Source organism: Delphinus delphis, chromosome 2 (genome assembly GCF_949987515.2).
Source record: "Delphinus delphis chromosome 2, mDelDel1.2, whole genome shotgun sequence".
Taxonomy (NCBI): domain Eukaryota; kingdom Metazoa; phylum Chordata; class Mammalia; order Artiodactyla; family Delphinidae; genus Delphinus; species Delphinus delphis.
In genome coordinates, this window is record NC_082684.1 from 87,343,236 (window position 1) to 87,365,054 (window position 21,819).

The window sequence follows — 21,819 nt, forward strand, 5'->3', positions numbered from 1 at the left end:
AATGATTAATGATGCTGAGCATGTTCATCTGCTTATTGGCCATTTGTAATTATTTAGAGAAATTTGGATCTTTTGCTTATTTTTTAATTGGGTTATCTGTGTTTTCAGTATTGAGTTGTAAGAGTTATCCACTTATTTATTTTTTTAAAAGTCAGGTTTATTGAGGTATACAGTACATATTGTAAAATGTACCTTTGTTAGGTGTGCAGTTTTATAAGTTTTGGCAAATTGTATATACCTGTTTAACCACCACTGCAATCAAGACATAAAAAATTTCCATCACCTGGAAAAATTACCTCATGACCCTTTGTAGTCAGTCCTCTCCCCATTCCTGAAGCCCCTGGCAACCACTGATGTGATTACTGTCCCTATAATTTTGCCTGTTCTAGAATGTCAAGTAAATGGAATCAAATGGTGTGTAGCTTTTTGTGTCTGGCTTTATTTACCTAGCATAATGTTTTTAAGATTCATCCATGATATTGCATGTATCAGTAATTTGCTTCTGATACTACTGATTGAACAATTACCTTGTGTTAGGTACTAACCTGAGTGTGCTTTATATATATTATTAAGCCTAATAACACCCTATGAAATAGGTAATGTTCTCCCCATTTAACAGTTGAAAAAACTGAGGTAAAGAGGTTTATTAGCTTGCTGAAGGACATAAAAGGCAGAACTAGAATTTGCACTTGAGTCTCTCTGACTCCAGATCCCCTGCACTTAACCATTTTAATATAATGACTGAATACTTCAAGTTTCATTTGTGTATATTGGGCTTTTTTTGGTATAGGGGTTGGGATACCTTTGGTGTATTTATTTGTTAATCTCAGTTTATAGTAATATTGTTATTAAAACTAAAAGTCAGTAGCAATTCATGATTAAGTGATAAGAATTGTGGTAATTCTCTCTTACTTGAGTACTGACACATTCTACAACATTTATTTTTTATTCCTTATATGTGTGAGCCCTGAGCCCAAAGTAACAACATTGTGGATTGTAAGTGATTAAAAAGTTATAACAATAATACATGCTCATGATAAAATATTTACAGTAGGGGACTTCTTTGGTGGTCCAGTGATTAAGAATCCACCTTCAATGCAGGGGACATGGGTTTGATCCCTGGTCGGGCAACTAAGATCCCACACGCCGCAGGGCAACTAAACCTGCATGCCGCAACTAGAGAGAAGCCTGCAACAAAGACCCAGTGCAACCAAAAACCCCCACAAACTTACAGTAAATGGGGTGTGCAAACTAAATTGCCCTTTCCCCATTCCCACTCTCCCGAAGTAACCTTTGTATTTTTTGTGTATGCCTCCAGAAAGTACACATATACTTACAAGCATATAGATACAGATTTTTTTCTTTGCGCTAATGGGTTCACACTATATACATAGTTTTTTGCAACTTGCTTTTTTAATTTACTAGTATATCTTGGACAGTTAATAGCACAAATCTACCTCATTCTTTTTTAGCATTGCATGGTATTTCAAAGTAGAGATGTACCATCATGATTTAACCAGATCTTTTTTGGTGGACGTTTAGGTTGCTTTTTATTGCTGTTATAAGCAGTCTGGCAGCAAGCATCCTTATATATATCTTAGTGAAATTACTGGGTCAAAGGGTATGTATAAGCATTAAATATTTTGATAGATGTGTCCTGATTGCTGTAAAAATTTTGTATCTATTTACACTTCCACCAAGAGTAGGTGAGCATTCAAGCCATATATACCTTGGACTTAGTTGGCAAAGTTACTTGGTATATTAAGGTATTTCAACTGGGTAAGATTCAGATTCAGTCCATTTCCTAGTAAGTTTCACAGGGTAGATCTGCATCTGAGGTTTATTGGATTTAAGAGATTTGGGATGTAGCCCTGACATGGGTGGACGGGCTGTTTGATTGCAGTCTCACAGCTGATCAGTGCCTTAGTTTCCATCTAAGGGGATTACCATTTTGCCCTATGCTTCTTGTGGGGATCATGGGAGGATAAATGAGGTTATTTGGGTTAAGTGTTTTGTTACTCTTTTAACAAAGAATTTATGCATTGGCTTTCTTTAAAAGAAGAGTGTTACATAAGTTGATTGTTACTTATATCCTTAGGTATACAGAGATGAAAGAAGTAGCTTTTCCTCCTTTGACTTCTTGGCAGAAGACGCCTCCACTTTAATAGTAGGTCACTGGGATGGAAGTATGTCACTAGTGGATAGGCGGACGCCTGGAACTTCTTGTGAGAAACTTATCAATTCTTCTTTGAGCAAAATAAGAACTGTACATGTCCACCCAGTGCATAGACAGTATTTTATCACTGCGGGATTAAGGTATGTCCTTCATGAAATTTTATGATTTAGGCCTTTTAATGTTAGGAGTAATGTTTTAGTTTGGTGGTCAAAGACTTCTGACTTTTTTTGTAATACCCACAGACCAAATAATTTTCCTTTCTACACTGATTGAGCATTTTTGTTTTTTTTTAACGTGATTATTTTTAAAATGAGAGATTCTTTTGGATTTAATAAATAGTGCAAGTGTTGAAAAAATATACATTTTTGTTTTCCTTGGCCTCATGCGTTTACTTCTAGTCTTTGGAGAAGAACGTACGTAAAAAATATAAAAGTTCCATGTGACCTATAACTTCTTGGTCTGTGTTAACTTTTTTCTTGGATAGATTAGAAAACCAGCTAGAATCTTGTCTCTCTGTACCCACCTGGTTACATATATATGCTATAATTTTGAAATTTTTCGTATTTCTTACTCTATACCAGTGTTTTTTAAATTAATATAGAAGATTAGAGGGTTCTGTCTTAACTGTTCTTCAATGTAGTGAGTATTTGAGTGTCTAATTTATGTTCAGTGCTATTGTAGAGTCTTACTATGTGTACTGTGACAACACTGAGAATTATTCCTCCTGTTACAGGGATATTCATATTTATGATGCAAGGTGCCTGAATCGCAGTAGAATCAAGCCTTTGATTTCTTTGACTGAACACACAAAGAGCATCGCTTCTGCCTATTTTTCACCTCTTACTGGTAACAGAGTAGTAACCACATGTGCTGATTGTAAGCTGAGGTAAATTGGGAAGACAGAAATACTTGTTAAGGAATCTAGAGTCTGTAGTTACTGTGTTAAACAGTAGCTTTGTTGACTATTGCTCCTTATTAAATCACTAGTGTTATTGTTTCATAGTCATGTCTAGGTTCCCAAAGATCAATGACCTGTACTTAATGGCTTTTCAGCAGTTTTGGGATCTGTAGATTTCCTTGAGATTGGCAGGGAAGGTCTGTAGCTACCCTGGAGAGTGATGTCAGTCTTTGCTTTTAGCACTGGAATCAGATGAAATCAGGCTTGTGATATCTTGGAAGGGAGATAATTTTAGCATAGGGAGAAGCTCTTACTTTGGAGATAGTGGGGTCTACCTCACAAGTGAAGTGCTGAATCGAAGTTGCAGAGCCCCAGGCCATGGGCAGGCAGAAAAGGTAGCAAAAATTGGGCTTTTATACAAACTACTGGATAAAATTTTATGGTTTTAGCTTTGATACCTTTCTATAGCTACTTCCTAAAAATGGATTTTAAAATGTAATATAAACCAATTGAACAAAAATAGAAAATAATGCCAATTAAAAAAGATGTGGAGAATGTTAATGCAATCACAAAGGAAATGATTTTGTTCTCTTCTAAAATCCCTGATTTTGCTTAACATTGCAAGCAATTCTCTGTTTATGAGAGTTTTACCTTAAGTGATTTTGGAATTCGTTCATTATTCATTCAACAAGTATCTGTTAAATGTATGCTGTGGGCCTGGCTCTAGAAAGGCACCTAATTTCTGTTTAGACCCATCTATTGGGAAGAACATGGTTTATAGTGTGTGACAGGTACCCAGTTAATTTCTAGTAAAGTGTGTAAGTATTACCAGGTAATACATTAAGAGATTTAGTCACCAGACAGTGGCAGCTCAGTGTCCCCTTTCCACCCATGTAGTTTTCTTTGTCTTAAGGGCTACTTATTTGTCCCATTCCTGTTCATTTGCACTGTAGAGTTTACTCTTGTTACATTAACCATTAGTGATTTGGCTTTCTAGTAATCTAATTAGTTAATAAGCTCTAGTGCCAAGAAATTTCAGTGGAATAGCTAGGCACAAGGAGAAGGGGGAGGTGGTGATGATTCGGTTAGTTTCTGTCTGCCAGGGTACCTAGTCGAGGCTTCTGGATACCTCCAGTTGCCCCACAAGAACTCCTCCCCTTGGTCACTGGACAGTCTTAGTCTCGCCAGAATCTGGAAGTGACACTATCACGCCCTCAACTGATGAGTCTCCCTTGATACATGCATACACTTTTAGGTTATTTTTGCATTTTCAGACTACATCCCTTATGTATGACTTATATTACTGTGAATCTGAATATAGAGTCTAGATTATCACTTTAGAATGTACATTTAAGTTTGGAGTAATAATGTCTAAATAAGTAATTTCCACACTAAACTATAAGCACTGAATTTTATAATATTCTTTGTAACTTTTGTAAATATATTAGCTGAGATTTGTTAGCGCCTGATCCTATATATTTTAAGATAACAATCATATTTCATATCATGAACCAGTGAAAACCTTGTTAAATATACTGATAATATTTCAGAAAATTATTAAGAAACAATAAAGAGTGTGCCCCTTTATTCTTGCTCTTTATTTTGTAGAATCTTTGACAGCAGCTGTATATCCTCGAAGATTCCTCTTCTCACCACCATCAGGTAGGTTTCCATGTGCCAAATAAAGTAGACCCTGGATTACTATGAGGTCTTTGTTGGAGTGCATACATTGGACATCTGATTGTCAAGGAGATGTAATAGGTCTGATTTTGTATTACATTGTTCCAGTGTTCCAGGTTGCTAGTTCCTATCCTATACAGAAGGGTTCTTGCTTTCAGGTTTCCTGTTTCTGTAAAGAGGTTCAATCTCTTTTAGTCAGTAGCTGTTCTCTGCCTCTGGGTGGTTATTTTTGGTTAAGGTAAGTGACTTTATTCCAACCTGAATTACTCATGTTATCCTATTGAGACTTACTTGCTGGTGAGGCTAGCTGAAGCTCTGTTTATTTGCACCTGTTTGTTCTGGGCTTGGAGGGCCTCTCCACCTTCCCACTTACTTTGTTTGGTTACCCTTTTTTTGCATCTGCTACTTTTAATGTATGTATTTTACATCAAACTTTATGCAATGCCTTCTTCCTAGACATACCTCTTTATTAGTATTTATGAAGTTGGGGACAGGGTGTGCAATGTATGTTGATTGTTGCTTCATGAGTTTTATAGTCTATAGAGGCTATATTTAAGCATGTTTGTTTTCTTTTTCACAGAATTTCCCTCTTCATTTCCTTTTCAAACTTTATTAATTCTAGTTTATTGGTTTCTAATGCATATTTAAAAAAATTATCTAGTGTGATGATTCACAGGTCAGTAGAGATAGGGTCATTGAGTGGCAGAGGGAAATGTGGTTCTCCATTGTTCATACTTCTTTAGTTAGAAAGGGTTGCTAATGGTGTTACAATATAAAGAATAAAAAGGCAGTGCTTTGCTTTTTGCTTTGGAGAGCAGTAAAGAGCCCCAAATATATTAAAAAATTTTTTTTTACTTTATTTTTAGTTGTGGTTATAAACGCATAAATTAACCATCATAACTATTTATATGTATACAGTGCAATAGTGTTAGGTATATTCACGTTGTTGTGCAGCAGACTTCTAGAGTTTTTTTATCTTGCAAAACTGAAACTGCCCATTAAACATTAATTCCTCTTTCCCCCTTTTCCCAGACCTTGGCAACCATCTTTCTACTTTCCATTTCTATGATTTTGACTATTATAGATACTTCATATGAGTGAAATCATACAGTATTTGTCATTTTGTGACTGGTTCATTTCACTTAGCATAATGCCCTCGATGTTCATCCATATTCTAGCATGTGACAAGATCTCCTCCTGTTTAATTTAAGTTTTTAAAATTAATTTATTTTTTCCCATATTTGCTCTTAGGTTCTTCATGACCATTTCTTTTTTTTCCTTATATTCCATATATATGTGTTAGCATACGGTATTTGTTTTTCTTTTTCTGACTTACTTTACTCTGTAGGACAGACTCTAGGTATGGGAATAAATACGCAGACCTACTAGAGAATGAACTTGAGGATATGGGGAGGGGGAAGGGTAAGCTGTGACAAAGTGAGAGAGTGGCATGGACATATATACACTACCAAACGTAAAACTGATAGCTAGTGGGAAGCAGCCGCATAGCACAGGGAGATCAGCTCGGTGCTTTGTGACCACCTAGAGGGTTGGGATAGGGAGGGTGGGAGGGAGGGAGACGGAAGAGGAAAGAGATATGGGAACATATGTATATGTATAACTGATTCACTTTGTTACAAAGCAGAAACTAACACACCATTGTAAAGCAATTATACTCCAATAAAGATGTTAAAAAAATTAATTTATTTTTGGCTGCATTGGGTCTTCGTTGCTGTGCACAGGCTTTCTCTAGTTGAGGCGAGTCGGGGCTACTCTTCATTGCAGTGCGCGGGCTTCTCATTGCAGTGGCTTCTCTTGTTGCAGAGCATGGGCTCTAGGCGCACGGGCTTCAGTAGTTGTGTTACATGGGCTCAGTAGTTGTGGCTTGAGGGCTCTACAGCCCAGGCTCAGTGGTTGTGGCACATGGGCTTAGTTGCTCTGCGGCATGTGGGATCTTCCTGGACCAGGGATTGAACCCATGTCCCCTGCATTGGCAGGCGGATTCTAAACCACTGCGCCACCAGGGAAGTCCCTTCCTCTTTTAAAGGCTGCATAATATTCCACTGTATGTATGTGCCACATTTTCTTTATCCATTCAAAATCCATTCAAAATGGATATTTTGATTGTTTCTACCTCTTGGCTATTGTGAATAATGCAGTGAACAAAATGGGTGTAAAGATATCTCTTTAAGATCCTGCTTTGAATTCTTTTGGATATATACCCAGAAGGGGGATTTTGATGGATCATCTGATAATTCTATTTTTAATTTTTTGAGGAACCTTCGTACTGTTTTTCCATAGCAGCCAAACTACTTTACATTCCAGTAGTGCACCAGGGTTCTAATTTCTCTTTATATTCATCAACACTTATGTCTGTTCTTTTGTTAGTGATTATCCTAAGGAGGTAATATCTCATTGTGGTTTTGATTGCATTTCTCTAATGATTAGTGATGTTAAACATCTTTTCATTTGCTTGTTGGTCATTTGTGTATCTTCGTTGGAGAACTGTCTATTCAAGTCTTTTGCCCGTTTTTGAATTGCATAATTTTTGTTGTTGAGTTATAGGAATTCCTTACATATTCTGCATATTAACCCCTTATCAAATATATGATTCGTGAATATTTTCTACCATTTTGTGGGTTGCCTTTTCACTCTGTTGATTGTTTCCTTTGATGCACAGGGTTTTTAAGTTTGATGTAGATTTGTCTGATTTTGCTTTTGTTGCCTGTGCTTTTGGTGTCATATTGAAGAAATCATTGCTAAATCCAGTGTCCTGAAACTTTCCCCCTATGTTTTCTTCTCTGTTTTACTAATAGTTTCAAGTCTTATGTTTAGGTCTTTAATCCACTTTGAGTTAATTTTTGTATATAATATAAGATTATTGTCCAACTTTATTCTTTTGAATGTGGATATCCAGTTCTCCCAGCACCATTTGTTGAAGAAACTGTCCTTTTCCCATTTTGTGGTCTTGGCACCCTTGTTGAATATCACTTGACCATGTACATGTACATTTATGGGATCTATTCTGTTCTACTGGTCTGTAGTGTCTGTCTTTATACCAGTACCACACTGTCATGATTACTGTTGCTTTGTAGTATGTTTTGAAATCCGGAAACATGAGGCCCCCAACTTGGTTCTTTTTTTAAAATTATTTTTGGCTGCATTGGGTCTCCGTTGCTGTGCGTGGGCTTTTCTCTAGTTGCGGCAAGCAGGGGCTACCCTTCATTGTGGTGTGCGGGCTTCTCATTGCAGTGGCTTCTCTTTGTTGCGAAGCATGGGCTCTATGTGCACGGGCTTCAGTAGTTGCGGCATGCGGGCTCAGTAGTTGTGGCTTGTGGGCTCTAGAGCACAGGCTCAGTAGTTGTGGCGCATGGGCTTAGTTGCTCTGCGGCATGTGGGATCTTCCTGGACCAGGGCTTGAATGCGTGTCCCCTGTGTTGGCAGGTGGATTCTTAACCACTGCGCCACCAGGGAAGTCCTGTTCTTCTTTTTAAAGATTATTTTGACTGTTTGTAGTTCCTTGAGTTTCCATATCAATTTTAGGATTTTTTTTCTATCTCTGTAAAACATGCCATTGGGATTTTCATAGGGATTGCAGTGATTGAATTCTATAGATCACTTTGGGTAGTATAGACATTTTAACAATATTAAGTCTTCCAGTCCACAACCACAATGTCTTTCCATTTATTTGTGTCTTCTTTGGTTTGTTTTAGTAATGTTTTGTAGTTTTCAGTATACAAAGCTTTCACATCTTTGGTTAAATTTATTCCTAAATATTTTATTCTTTTTTATGCTATTGTAAATGGGATTGTTTTCTTAATTTCCTTTCTGGATTGGTTATTCTTAATGTGTAGAAATGCAACTGATTTTTGTGTGTTGATTTTTGTATCCTGTAAATTTGCTGAAATTGTTTAAATAGTTTTTTTGTGTGTTTGTGTAGTCTTTAGTCCTACCCAGTTTTCTAGTCCTACTAAATTTACAATACTATGTTGAATAGACATGGCAAGAGTAGGCATCCTTGCCTTTTACCACATCTTACAGGAAAAGCTTTCAGTTTTTCATCATTGAGTATTATGTTAGCTGTGGGCCATTCATATATGGCCTTTATTATGTTGAGATAGTTTTTGTCTATTCCTAGTTTGTTGAAAGGGTATTGAATTTTGTCATGAAAGGGTATTGAATTTTGTCAAATGATTTTTCTGTACTGGTTGAGAGGATCTTATGATTTTTGTCCTTCATTCTGTTAATGTGGTATATTACATTAACTGAGTTTTATATGTTGAACCATCCTTGCATCCCAGGTATAGATTCAACTTGGTCATGGTGTATAATCCTCTTAATGTGCTGTTGAATTTGGTTTGCTGGTATTTTGTTGTGAATTTTTGCATCAATATTCATTAGGAATATTAGTCTGTAGGCTTTTTTTTTTTTTTCTTGTAGGTTCCTTGTCTGGCTTTGGTATCAGGGTAGTGTTGGCCTCACAGAATGAATTGGGAAGTGTTCCCTCCTCTTCAATTTTTTGGAAGAGTTTGAGGAGCACTGGTGTTAATTCTTCTTTAAATGTTAGGTAGAAATCTCCAGTGAAGCCATCTGGTCCTTGGATTTTTTTTAATTTTTTAATTTTTTTTTGCGGTATGCGGGCCTTTCACTGTTGTGGACTCTCCTGTTGTGGAGCACAGGCTCCAGACGTGCAGGCCCAGCGGCCATGGCTCACGGGCCTAGCCGCTCCATGGCATGCGGGATCTTCCCGGACTGGGTTAAGAACCTGTGTCTCCTGCATCGGCAGGTGGACTCTCACCACTGCGCCACCAGGGAAGCCCATGTCCTGGGATTTTTTTGTTGGGAGGTTTTTGGTTATTATTTTAATCCCCTTCCTAGTTATAGTTCTACTTAGATTTTCTATTTCTTCATGATTCAGTCTTGGTAAATTGTATGTGTCTGGGAATTTTAAAAAAATAATTATTTTTTGGCTGTGTTGGGTCTTAGTTGCAGCATGTGGGATCTTCATTGAGGCATGTGGGATCTTTCGTTGAGGTGTGCGGGCTTCTCTCTAGTTGTGGCATGCAGGCTTCTTTCTAGTTGTGGCATGCAGGCTTCTCTCTAGTTGCGGCATGTGGGTTTTCTTTTCTCTAGTTGTGGCGTGCAGACTCCAGAGTGTGTGGGCTCTGTAGTTGTGCGTGGGCTTAGTTGCCCCTCAGCATGTGGGATCTTAGTTCCCCCACCAGGGATCGAACCTGTGTCCCCTGCGTTGGAAGGCAGATTCTTTACCACCGGACCACCAGGGAAGTCCTTTGTCTGGGAATTCATTCATTTTTTCTGGATTGTCCAGTTCATTGGTGTATAATTGTCTATAGTATTATAATCCTTTTAATTTCTGTGACATCAGTTATAATGTCCCATTTTCATTTCTTATTTTAGTGATTTGCATTTCCTCTCTTTTTTTTCTTAATCTAGCTAAGGGCTTGTCAATTTTGTTGATCTTTTCAAAAAACTAACTCCTAGTTTATTTTTTTCTGTTGTTTTTCTATTCTGTAATTCAGTTATCTCTGCTCTAATCTTTATTATTTCCTTCCTTCTGCTGTCTTTTGGTTTTGTTTGTTCTTCTTTTTCTAGTTCCTTGAGGTGTAGTTAGATTGTTGATTTTTAGATCTTTCTTCTTTTCTAATGTTTACTGCTGTAAATTTCCCTCTTACTATTGCTTTCACAGCATCCCGTAGATTTTGGTAGGTTGTGTTTTCATTTTTATTTGTCTGCAGATATCTTCTAATTTCCCTTGTGATTTCTTCTTTGAGCTCCAGATGTATTTTTAACTTTAAGGTTGTATGGAATATAAAATGATTTCAGGGTTTGGTTATTAGGGGAATACAAATATGGGAAATAGCAGATCCTGTTAAAACAGCAAAAACCTAGATTATATATTTCTTTGTTCTAGGTCTTCTTCTGTTTGCATGTGCTTAAAAAAAGGGAGGGGAGTCCATTGAGCTAGTAAATAGTGAACAAAAAATGTGCCATTTCAATAGACATTTAGTGATCATCCACTGAGCACAAATCACTATACCCAGCACTGGAGATTCAAAAATGCAGAATACATCATCTCTGTCCTGAGTTTCAGTCTTGCATGAAGGATGAGAATAGGTTGTTGGTGACGCAGTAACTTAATGAAAAGAAACTTGGCAGAGAATATCAGCATTTAGGAGCAATGCCATCTTAACCCTCTGCCCATGCTACCTGGAGTTATTTAACACTACTGTCCTTTAAAAAATCGTTTTTTTCACTAGGCACAACACCATTACTGGGAGATGGCTGACCAGGTTCCAAGCTGTGTGGGACCCTAAACAAGAAGACTGTATCATAGTCGGCAGCATGGCCCAGCCACGGCGAGTGGAAATCTTCCATGAGAGAGGAAAGTGGGTGCACTCTTTTCTTGGTGGAGAATGCCTTGCCTCTGTGTGTTCCATCAACGCTATGCACCCAACTCGGTATATTTTGGCTGGTGGTAACTCCAGTGGGAGGATACATGTTTTTATGAATTAAGAAAGTTGCGGAGTTTTTGGTTTGACAACACTGATTTGTTCAAATTAATCAGTGTCTAAGGAGCCCAGTAATTCACGTGGCTTAGTCTGTTTACTTGGTAATATGTTCTATTTTTAGCAAATATAAAATTGCTTTGTTAATAAGAACTGTGAGCAGAAGGTACTTTTAGTAAGAGAAGCCTTGGAGGTTGTTTCTATAGGATGGCAAGGGAATTAAAGGGGAGACTGTGATGGCTTCAGCACTTTTAATCAGGCAGAATGTTGAGAAATTCTAACATAAATTATAAAGCTTTGAGTGATCAGTATTTTGGTTGTTTTTGTGGTTTTGATTCTATAGTGATATATAGATTTGTGGGGTTTTTTTATAGTTTGCAGTAAATATTTATTTCTAGACTCATACACTGGAAGGGGTCCTGAAAGGTCATCTAACTCAGTGACTTTGAAACTTTTGAGTTTTTAAACTGAGCACCTTTTTTCCCCCTTGCCTCTAAATTAAATCTTACATGAAATCCCAAGAAATTGCTGAGAAGCTTTGGTTCACTTGGGCAGGGCCTGTGTCTGTGTGTGTTGACCCTTTCCCTCCCGCTCCTCTACATGGCTCCTGAGACACAGCTAAGGAAACCCAGGGCTTGTAGGCACAGGGTTTGGATCTACCTGATTGTTGTAATCCAGTATGAGATTACCTTCAGACCAGTGTTTCCCAGACTGTGGTTTGTAGCTGTTCACATGAAATCAGTTAAGTGGCCATGAACAGTGTCTACAAAAATGAAAAGGAGAGAAATAGTAAAGAATAGCAAACTTAGAGTAAGTATTCTTTTGTGAAACTTAGTTCCATATGCGTACATATTTGTAGGTATACATGCATACGGATATTCTGATGTAAAATGTATTTCTTTATTACTGTGGTACTGTGGGTCATGGTTAAAGAAGTAAAAGCGCCTGACTTAGAAAGTCATAGACAGCCTTATCTGTCCCTGTCTTTAAACTCTCCAGAGGAGATTCAATAACCTGGGGAAGTGTTATGAAATACTATTTTTGGAATTTCTTCATAAAATTTTTTTTTCAGAAGCTATGGCAATTTGAATGTGTCTGTTATTGGATATTACTAAATCAGTGACTAATATTACTGTGTGACCTTACCTATCCAACTTTTTCCATTGTTCTTCATTGCCAAACTACTACTGAAAGCCTGTTGTAAATAGCTTCAGCAATATGTTTGATTTCTAAGAGGAAATATTAACTTTTCATAATTGTATATCACAGAAATAAAGTGACATGTTTCATTTCCTTGAAGAACATTTTTTTCTTAAATAATTTCCTTCTCTGTAATTAAAGTCTAAATAAGTTTTGAGGCTTAGTTTATTAATACATTGTGGGAGTTTAGAAGGAATAGGATTTCTCTATTTTCTTGGTGATATGAATACAGGAATTGATAAGCAAGGTGGAAATATTAATTTATGAAATGCAAAAAGTAAGGTCATGTGAGGTTGAGGTATATTTAAACTTTCCTGGAAATAGTAAATGAAACCTTTAGGCTCCCTTTCCCTTTTCCATGCCACTTAATTTTACAGGTTCTAGAGTAGCTAGTTCTGTGGGAGTTGTTCTTTTAAGATGTTGAAAACTACTCTCAATCAAATTAGTACTATCACTTAAGCTTTGAATACTTGGTGGTATACTTGGTGCTAATTGCCTGGCTTCTGCACCAAATGTTAGCAAATTCTTGATGTTTCTCACTTTTCTGGTTTCTTTTGCCATTGTAGCTTCATCAGCTGTGCTATTTATATCCCATTCTACTTAACAGAGTTCTGTCTTCTTGAGGCGGTGCAGGAAGGAGAGAAGGACGGTGAGTGGGGGACTTGTTTCTTGGTGATAAGCTCTATAAAGGAGCAATTGTTTAAATCTAGAAAGCACGTAAAGGACAGTTGCCTCCCTTAGGACATCCTTACACTGTATTCTGTTGTGAAAGGCACTTCTCCCAGAGACTCGCTTAAAGCTGTGTGGCTTCTGTAATTATGTGTGTATTATGATTGCTCTCTCCCTTCCGGATAAACCTTTTTTGTTAGCTGGCCTTTATAACATCTCATAAGCATGTAAGCTCTGAATTCTCCTGTAGTTATTTTCTTTGAGATGCCTGACCTTTTTTAATGTGACGTTAAGGAGGAAGGAGATGATCTCATTTGGGGTGGATGGAGACTTGGTCAGACTAAGAGAGACCACAAATGATTAGGAACTGATAGAATCTGAATTGCTTAAGACCCATTTTAGTATTCTGTCCTTTGAGTTAACCTTTCCATAGAGAAGACTTTGTAAAGATAGTTCTCCAGGAAAGCAGAGAGCTTTAGGGCTATGGATACAAAGGTTTAAATACTTTCAGCCAGTGTACAGTACATGAGAAGAGGAGGGCATAAACATGTGCCTTCTGTATCAAACTTGAGAGGAAGAAGTATATGCACTCTGTCTTCAGATTCCAAAAACTTAAGGCGTCTCGTTTGTTAGGCTGTCCCTTCTGATTTAGTACTTTTGTTTTTCCTTGTTAGTACAGAGTTGATGGCCAGTAATGAGTTTTAGTTTTAAGACAGCATAGACCCATAATTCTGGTTCATGTGGCTGTAAATGTTTGACTTTTCAAATGAAAAGGTGGAATTTTGTGAGGAAGATAATATTTAGCACAGTTACACAGAGCGAGGAGTAAAACATCTTAAGGTATGTTTTCCTAAAATGGAAGCTGTGCAAGAGGAAATGTTTTAAAAGTATCTTTTGTGTGTTTTACTCCACTCCATCAGCATGTTGTAGGGGTGTGTAGAGGAAGCCTGTTCATGAGCTAAAACCAGAAGTGTGTTCAGGTGCAGAGGGGCTTGGTTGTGGTTGAGGCACCCTAAGCAGGGGCCTTGAAAGGACGTGTGCATAGGTGAGTCGTCATTAGTTATCCAAAGAAGGGCTGTAGGGACTTCCCTGGTGGCACAGTGGTTAAGAATCCGCCTGCCAATGCTGGAGACCCGGGTTCAAGCCCTGGTCAGGGAAGCTCCCACATGCCGCGAAGCAACTAAAGCCAGGGCACCACCGCTACTGAGCCTGCGTTCTAGAGCCCATGAGCCACAACTACTGAGCCCACGTGCCCTGACTACTGAAGCCCGCGCACCTAGAGCCCGTGCTCCACAACAAGAGAAGCCACTGCAATGAGAAGCCTGCGCACTGCAACGAAGAGTAGCCCCCGCTCGCCGCAACTAGAGAAAGCCCGTGCGCAGCAACGAAGACCCCAATGCAGCCAAAAATAAATAAATAAATAAGTAAATTTATTTTTTTTAAAAAAAGGGCTGTAGCTGTAAGTCTGTAGGATCATGGGAAACCACTTGCATCCAGTGGTTCTCACGCTTTTTTACTCTTCAGATCACTTTAAGCAACTTTAAGAGACTCCTGTCATTAAGAAAAAACACCAACTTCCCTGGGGACAGGGCACTGGATATCATTTTATTTTTTTATTAATTAATTTATTTTTGGCTGCACTGGGTCTTCATTGCTGCATATGGGCTCTCTCTAGTTGCAGTGAGCAGGGGCTACTCTGTTGTGGTGCGCGGGCTTCTCATTGCAGTGGGTTCTCTTGTTGTGGAGCACTGGCTCTAGGCACACGGGCTCTAGAGCTCAGGCTCAGTAGTTGTGGCGCATGGGCTTAGCTGCTCCGCGGCATGTGGGATCTTCCCGGACCAGGGCTTGAACCTGTGTCCCCTGCATTGGCAGGTGGATTCTTAACCACTGTGCCACCAGGGAGGTCCCTGGATATCATTTTAAAGGTAATAGGAACCTCTTAAAATTTGGAAGTAAGTGAATAACCTGATCAGTGCTTTAGGAAAATGATCTAGTGGCAGAATGGAGGGTTGGAAGGCAGGTAGAACTGAAAATAGGAAGATTAGATAATAAGCTAGTAGGGTGGACCCTAGTCTCACTTTTTATCCTCATGGAATTTAGAAGACCATTACCAGTCAATAGCTAGAGTGATGGTTACAGAATCAAATGAGATAGTGTTAAAGGAATGTATGTTGTTAAGTTGTAAATATGAGGTTTGTAATTGTAGTGGTGATATCATTCTGTTCCCTTCATAGGAAGTGTTTGCTGTTCTCTCTCTTACTCCAGGCTTACAAACACTGGTGCAGAAGCTGGACTATCTAGATTCTCCTTTGGGCTCTGAGACTGTGTGTAACCTTGGGAAAATCATTTCTTGGTTTTCCTCATCAGAAAAATGTGGTCCAATTCATCTCCAAAATTATTTCACACTTACAGCTTCTAAGTTCTTAATAGTATTTATTTTGGGGGGAAGAACAAAGATAATAGACGGCTATAAACAAAATGATTATTTTAAATAATTCCAGTCGCAGACAGCAGTCAGCTGTGTAAATCCCACTGGTATCCTTTTATCTATGTGTTGTTAATTTTAAGGAGGAGAAAGTGAGATAGGCTGTAAGTTAAAAAAAAAAAAAAAAGAGTCCACTCTTCTATGATATTTAAATATTTATTTACGTTTAAAAATAATTTTCATGGCACCAATGATTTTATGCTAACTACATACTGCATATGTAGAAAAAAGTACATTGCTTTGAAGGAAAATGTAACTTATAATTTTTGGCACACAAGAGGTTAACAACTATATATATTTTTAATGAAACTAAGAAATTCACATTTGCAGGTAGTTTACCTTCTACTGCTTAAAGATGCAGTACACTATTCTTTAGTAAGAGTTTTATTTCCTCTGATAGATGAAGCTGTGGAAACCACTGCTTTTTCTACAATGAGATCAAAACTAATTTTGAGAGAAAATAGGAGACATAGTGGAACATAGTAAAATCAGGTTAAAAACTTGAACAATTTCTAATGATGGGGAGATCCCAAAAAAGACTAGTCACCAACAAAGGAAGTTTGTTATTCAAGCACTATTTGAAAAGCAAATTGAAGGAAACTTTTCTATCTGTATTTTGTGGGATAAGCCCTGGAAAAAAATAACCCAAAAGTTTCTGTTCAGAGAGCAAAATCCAGCTGTAGGAAGTGGCATGGACTATTGTACTGTTAGAACTCTAGACACAAGTACGTACCAGGATATGGAATACTGCATCTCTCTTTAATGTGAATATGAAAGGTCAGAGTCGAGGCTATCACTCACTGCATAGAAACACCATATTCTACAGACTGAGGTAGGAACACTACACTAAAAGGTAATCTGCTATGTTGCATAAGACAGTAGATATCCAGGTTAAAACCAGCCCCCTATTTCCTGACAGCCTTTTCTTCTGAGTCTACTTTTTACTCCAATCCTGTGCTAATAAAGCCTTTCCTGTGTAGATGACAAGTGGCAGTGGCTAGTTGGTTCTAAGCGATCCCTAATCTTTACTAGGCTCTCCCTCATATTTTGTCTTGTCACTTTGAAAATAGATGTTTGTAATTCTGCCCAAATTTCTGCTGGTATGGAAATGATCAGACAGGCCCTCTTCCATGCTTAGATTCTGGCTGCGTTTTAGCATTCCAGTGGTTGATCTTGCTCATCTTGGCATCAGACATCTCTTTGCTGGTTGGTTGTTCGAGCACCCTTTAAACAAGCAACCCCAGTGCCTCTACTGGGAAATGATCCGGATCTTTAACACATGTCAGGAATTGGAGCAGAGCTGACCCTCTTTCTGCTTACACACTGGTAAGGAGCAGTGTTATTGTCTAGCTCGGGGTTGGCAGATTATGGCCTGTGGGCTAAATTCAGCTCACTGCCTGTTTTTATAAATAAAAATGTTATTGGAACACAGCTTTGCTCCTTTGTTTATGTATTACCTATGGCTGTTTTGTGATAAGATGGCGGAGTTGAGTAGTTGCCAGAGTATGGCCCACAAAACCAAAATAAAAAAATATTTACTATCTGGCACTTTACAGAAGAAGTTTGCCGACCCCTGGTCTAGATAAAAGGGCAATTAAAATTTTGAAACACAGCACCACCCCCAACCTTAAAAAAGGAAAAACTCCGTTTATCCATGGCTATTAGATTCTATATATGGACGTGGTTCTGCTGTCTCAGAGAACAAACTAGGGGAAAGCAGATCTACATGTGACTCATTCTGTTCTGCATTTGAGGCTCCCCAGCATCATAGGGTGTCAGCAGCTGCTCCACTGTTATGTGGGTCCCAGGAATATGTCCACTGACTGTCCTTACATAAGTCCTCAGGCCCAGATGACTTAGAAATCTCTCCCTGAGATGAAAACAAGATCTTGTGTGTGAGTGGTTGTAAGAGTTGCAGAGCTCGGGCCTCGGACCCCACACTCACCCTCCACATGCTGCTCTTCTGCATGGAGCCTTGGCAAGGATGGTAAGTGCTTTCCTACAACTTTCATTTTCCCAGTGCAGAGGATGACGCTAGGGGGCAGTATTTCTACATCTAAGTCTTGGTCTCTGCCACATTCACCTTCTTTTGTAGGCATCTCTTAGAACTCCTATTTAAAGAGATTCTTTTCCTGGTCCCTTCCCAGGCTGTTTGTTGATCTTGGAATTCTATTTTCTGAAGCTTTTTATTCTCAGGATCAGTTTCTTCCTTGTGTCGTTTAAGTTCGTCAGGCTCTATTTTTCTTAATCCATAAAGTAAAAACAAAATATGAATTGATAAGAAAATACATTTTGTTGTTAAAATATAAATTGAAATAGTCTTTTTTGGGGGGGATGGTGTTGTACAAAATAAGTACTGCTCTGTGACCTCAACGGTCTCTCAGGTACCTTAGCTCTGGTTTCTGTTAACTACACTTAGTCCTGCATTTCTGACAGTTCTATCCCTGGCACCACCGAATTCACCTAATGCTTCTGGAGCACTATAAAAGTCTTGAGGGTCTTCAGAAAAAACCCCCACAGAAGTCTAAGTTCATCATACAAAACTCATGGTGATGCCCACTAGGATCTAGTCTAAGGGGACAGACTTACCCCACCCCTGCTGCTGCTGCTGCTGTAGTGGTGGTCCCTTCAGATGCCCACTCTGCTCAGATTTGAAAGAAATAAAAGGAAAAGAAAATCCAACTCAGACCGTCATAAGAAGCAACTTTCCATTTAATCATTCTACACGGATGTTTACTTTTTTTTAAAAGCTCTGTCTGGGAAGAAAACCTAGACAGTCCCCATTGTCCAGACCCCTGGCTTGCCCCGCTGAGGCTGCAGTGATGAGTCTACTGGAACTGAGTAGGAAAGCTCCTGCAGAATACAGAAGACAACAGCTCTCTAGTCTCCAACTAGTGTCCCATCTACTAGGTGACACTACTGCGAGAATCAGTAATAATAAAATAAATTATTTTTGATATTTTCAAAATAATACACATCTATGAAAAATCAAAATTCAAAACCAAAAATTTTATCCTGCAAATTGGGAGGATGAGAAACAGAGTCGCCGAGCCTTTCTTGAAAGAACCTCTGAAGGAAATGAGTTTTCCCAGTTAGTTTAGACAAGGCATGAGCCTATCCCTTTCTTCTTCTGGGAAACGACCCTCCTAGGCTGTGGACTTTGAGTCATGAGAGGAGGACTTGGTATATGTGCCGATGGTTCCACGATGGGTCCCATTGCTGGGAATGGGTAGCCGGGCTCCTTGGTCCACCTGGCTAGTTATTGGGAGGATTCATGCCTTCTCAGGTGTCAGTGAGCAGGCTCACCACTGAGCGGATTTTGCAGGCAAACCATCGCCTGAGGGGACAAAAGTATTGATAGTGGAATTGTTCAAACTCGGGGGTCTGGCGGATATCGCGGAAAAAGGCAATGTCAAGGTCGGACTCGGTAAGGATGATCAGGAGGAGGAGCAAAACAAAGAGGAGTCCCATGGTCACAAGGAGCAAACGGAGGACACTTAAAACAAACTTATTCACCTGTTCCTCCTCTGGCCTGCCGTGCCCCTGACACAGGGCCCTCAGCTCTCCCCCAAGGGCCTCCATCTCTGCAGCAGTTGGGGTGCTGGTCTCACACTCCTTCTCCTCCTCAATGCTGCAGGTGGCCCCATTGATCTGCCGGGAAAGCAGCATCAGCTCCAGGCTGTGCTCGGCCACAGGGGTGGGCAGCACACTGTCTGCAGGGCTGTAGGCCTCATCCGCGATCACGGCAACTCGCTCATTGCTGTCTGCCCGGCTGCTTCTCACGTGAGGCAGGAAAGTGTCCCCGTGGGAGGAGGTACGTACCGGGGTGGAGTGGGCACTGTCCCGTAGGGACTCGAGGCCTGGAAAGGCAAAAGGAAAATGAGCAGGCCTTCTGTGTGCCGGCACCCACTTCGCTGTCAGGCGGAGGCAGCACCTATCCTGCTTTATCTGGTCACTAAAATCTTAGGAGAAGCCCCTTTGCACGCCCCACGTGACCAGCAGCAATGGCCACTGCACTCTGTTTTGATGTATCAAGAATAGGACAAGAGAAGCAGCAGGAACCAGAGTGGCATTGGTTGCAAGTTTTTCTTTTTGCTTATAGTTTTGGCCATATTGGTTAAAGATTCTGCCTTTCTTGCCTTTGGTGTCTTGGGCCTGGCTTTAGCCCAATTTGAAAGAGAATCGCAGACTATCCCTGACCCAACCAGAGCTGGGGTCATGGTTCAGGGAGCCGAGGGCCTTGAGAGGCAGGAATGTGGAGGAGACTGTGTTTTGCCCAGCTGGGCCTCATCAAATACAGATTCTGGAGCCGAGTGTCCTAACAAGCTGGCACACAGCTCCTTGAGCTCATGAGCTCATCTTTTGGATTTCTGCAGCTGCTATCAGGCTCCTCAGCCACCCAGTTCTAGCTGTCCTGACTTTGTGGGAGGTAAAAACCTGATCTGCTCTTCCTAAGTGCTCTCCCTCTCTTTTCACCTTAGACTGAGCCGGGTCCAGAACAGGCTGACAGCTCCCCTTGCTTTAGCTACTCCAGAGTACAGAGTGGTCTCTGAGACGATCTTGTTGCATCAGTGGGAAATTCGCTTACATTAGTTAGGAGGAAGGGTCTTCTGCCCCTAAAACTACTCATTATCTCTTTACTTTCTTAGATGGAACATTTCTTTCTTTCCAGGGCTCAAAGCTCTAGTAGGGAAGAACAGGAGCTGGTTACCCCCCTCAACCAAACAGCAGCCACCCAGGCCAGCGGATGTCAGAGCTCAGAGTCACCAAGTGTGGCCCATGTCATAGTGCTCCCAAGGAAATGGCTTCTTGTTTTCAAGTTCAGTGTCTGTATTTTCTACTCCTGGCCATATTGGTGGTTTCAGAGTGGCTCTCCCTGCTTTTGTGGTCCACATCAAGAGAAGCTCGTCCCCTTCTGTTGCTCTGAAATCGACCCTGACTGCCCCAGACAGCTGGACACCCAGCTAGTAAAGGTAAGACCTAACCAGGGCCAATTACGGAGTTTTCTGGTTCTGGGCTGGCTTCAGAAGCCCCAAGGTCTCTTTTAAAAGGTGCCAGTAACATTTCAGAAATAGTGTATCTCGTCTTCCTTGGTAGGTAGCCAGTTGCAGCCAGGCCGCCTGCCTGCCCAGCCTGCTGTAGCCCGTCTCGGCATACACACAGTAAAAGATTCTCCATAGGAATGAACCCTGGGTTACGAACGAGTGGCTGGCATGGGCAGGGGAGATGGCAGCCCCCTGCTATCCGCCTCTGCTGCCCACCACCTCACCATTAGTATATTAGCAGCAGCTCTTGGCTCCTGCTTTCAGAAGCTGCACAGTCCTGGCTGTATTTCCTTTGTCCCTATGCTATAAGATACTTAAATTTGTATAATGTTTAAAACTTTTTAAAGCACTTCCATTTTATCTTTAAACAACTTCATGAAGTGGTGAGGGCAAGAGGTTACAGTCACGTGGTTGGTTGTTACTGGCAAAGACAAGGGTAGAATCCAAGCCTCTTTCTATTCCATGGTGCTAATGATCATGCAGTTGGATTCCGGGGAGTGGAACAACAGGCCAGGATGAATTAAGTCAACAGCCTGCACCTGCCTTAGACTTAGGTCCCAATTGCCCAAGAAACTGTTGTGAAATAAGGTGAAATTAAGAGCCTGTCCCTTGTTCCAGAGCCTTTGATGTTCCTCTGTTTTCTGTTTTCCTCAGTGTTCCTCCCTTCTTCCCCCATTTGCACGTGTGTAGCATGAGAAACACATACCTGGGAGTGTGAAATGGGTTTCTGATAAAACAAACCTTTCCAGGCTCTGATCTTACATGTTGCTGGCTCAGCTCCTTTCCCAAGTACTCTTCTGGCTCCCTGTTCTCTGGAACCTCAGCCCCGTTGCACAGGGCACCTCACACCCTTTCAAGGGCTGTCCCCTCACAAGGACAGCTCTGACTGCCAGATCTTCCAATGTATGACCAGCATAGCTGCCGGAAGCCACTTAGTGCAATCATAGCCTGGCCTACAATTCAGCCCTAAGCCTGCTGGGGAAGGTGAGGGGCAAAGGCTATGACATCAGAAAGAGCTAATCAGAGGGACACCAGAAGCCACATTATAGTGAGTTGTTGGTGCTCTCAGTAAACAAGATAATGGCTACATATGTATTTCTAAGTAGACAGCCTGACAAACAAAATTACTCAGTAAATGT

At 40.2% G+C, this 21,819-nt stretch overlaps 2 protein-coding genes across 6 annotated transcripts in view; one reads left to right on the plus strand and one right to left on the minus strand.

The window, feature by feature from the left end:
• The window catches only part of WDR76 (WD repeat domain 76), a 63,259-nt gene extending 50,682 nt beyond the window's left edge, over window positions 1-12,577 (plus strand). For all 4 annotated transcript variants that reach the window (XM_060005144.1, XM_060005141.1, XM_060005142.1 and 1 more), the window contains exons 10-13: window positions 2,099-2,316; window positions 2,910-3,062; window positions 4,683-4,736; window positions 11,033-12,577. In XM_060005144.1, coding sequence (XP_059861127.1) covers window positions 2,099-2,316; window positions 2,910-3,062; window positions 4,683-4,736; window positions 11,033-11,288 — 681 coding nt within the window. In that variant the 3' untranslated portion in view covers window positions 11,289-12,577. The remainder of the gene's footprint in view (window positions 1-2,098; window positions 2,317-2,909; window positions 3,063-4,682; window positions 4,737-11,032) is intronic.
• A 2,866-nt stretch (window positions 12,578-15,443) lies between these two features.
• Window positions 15,444-21,819, minus strand: part of FRMD5 (FERM domain containing 5) — a 340,793-nt gene continuing 334,417 nt past the window's right edge. Inside the window, exons 14-15 of one of the 2 annotated variants that reach the window (XM_060005146.1) lie at window positions 19,152-19,495; window positions 15,444-18,972 (exon numbers count right to left, since the gene is read on the minus strand). In XM_060005146.1, the coding sequence (XP_059861129.1) occupies window positions 18,925-18,972; window positions 19,152-19,495 (392 nt within the window). In that variant the 3' untranslated portion in view covers window positions 15,444-18,924. Of the gene's footprint in view, window positions 19,496-21,819 lie in introns of both variants that reach the window. The other variant, XM_060005145.1, reaches the window with a different exon arrangement.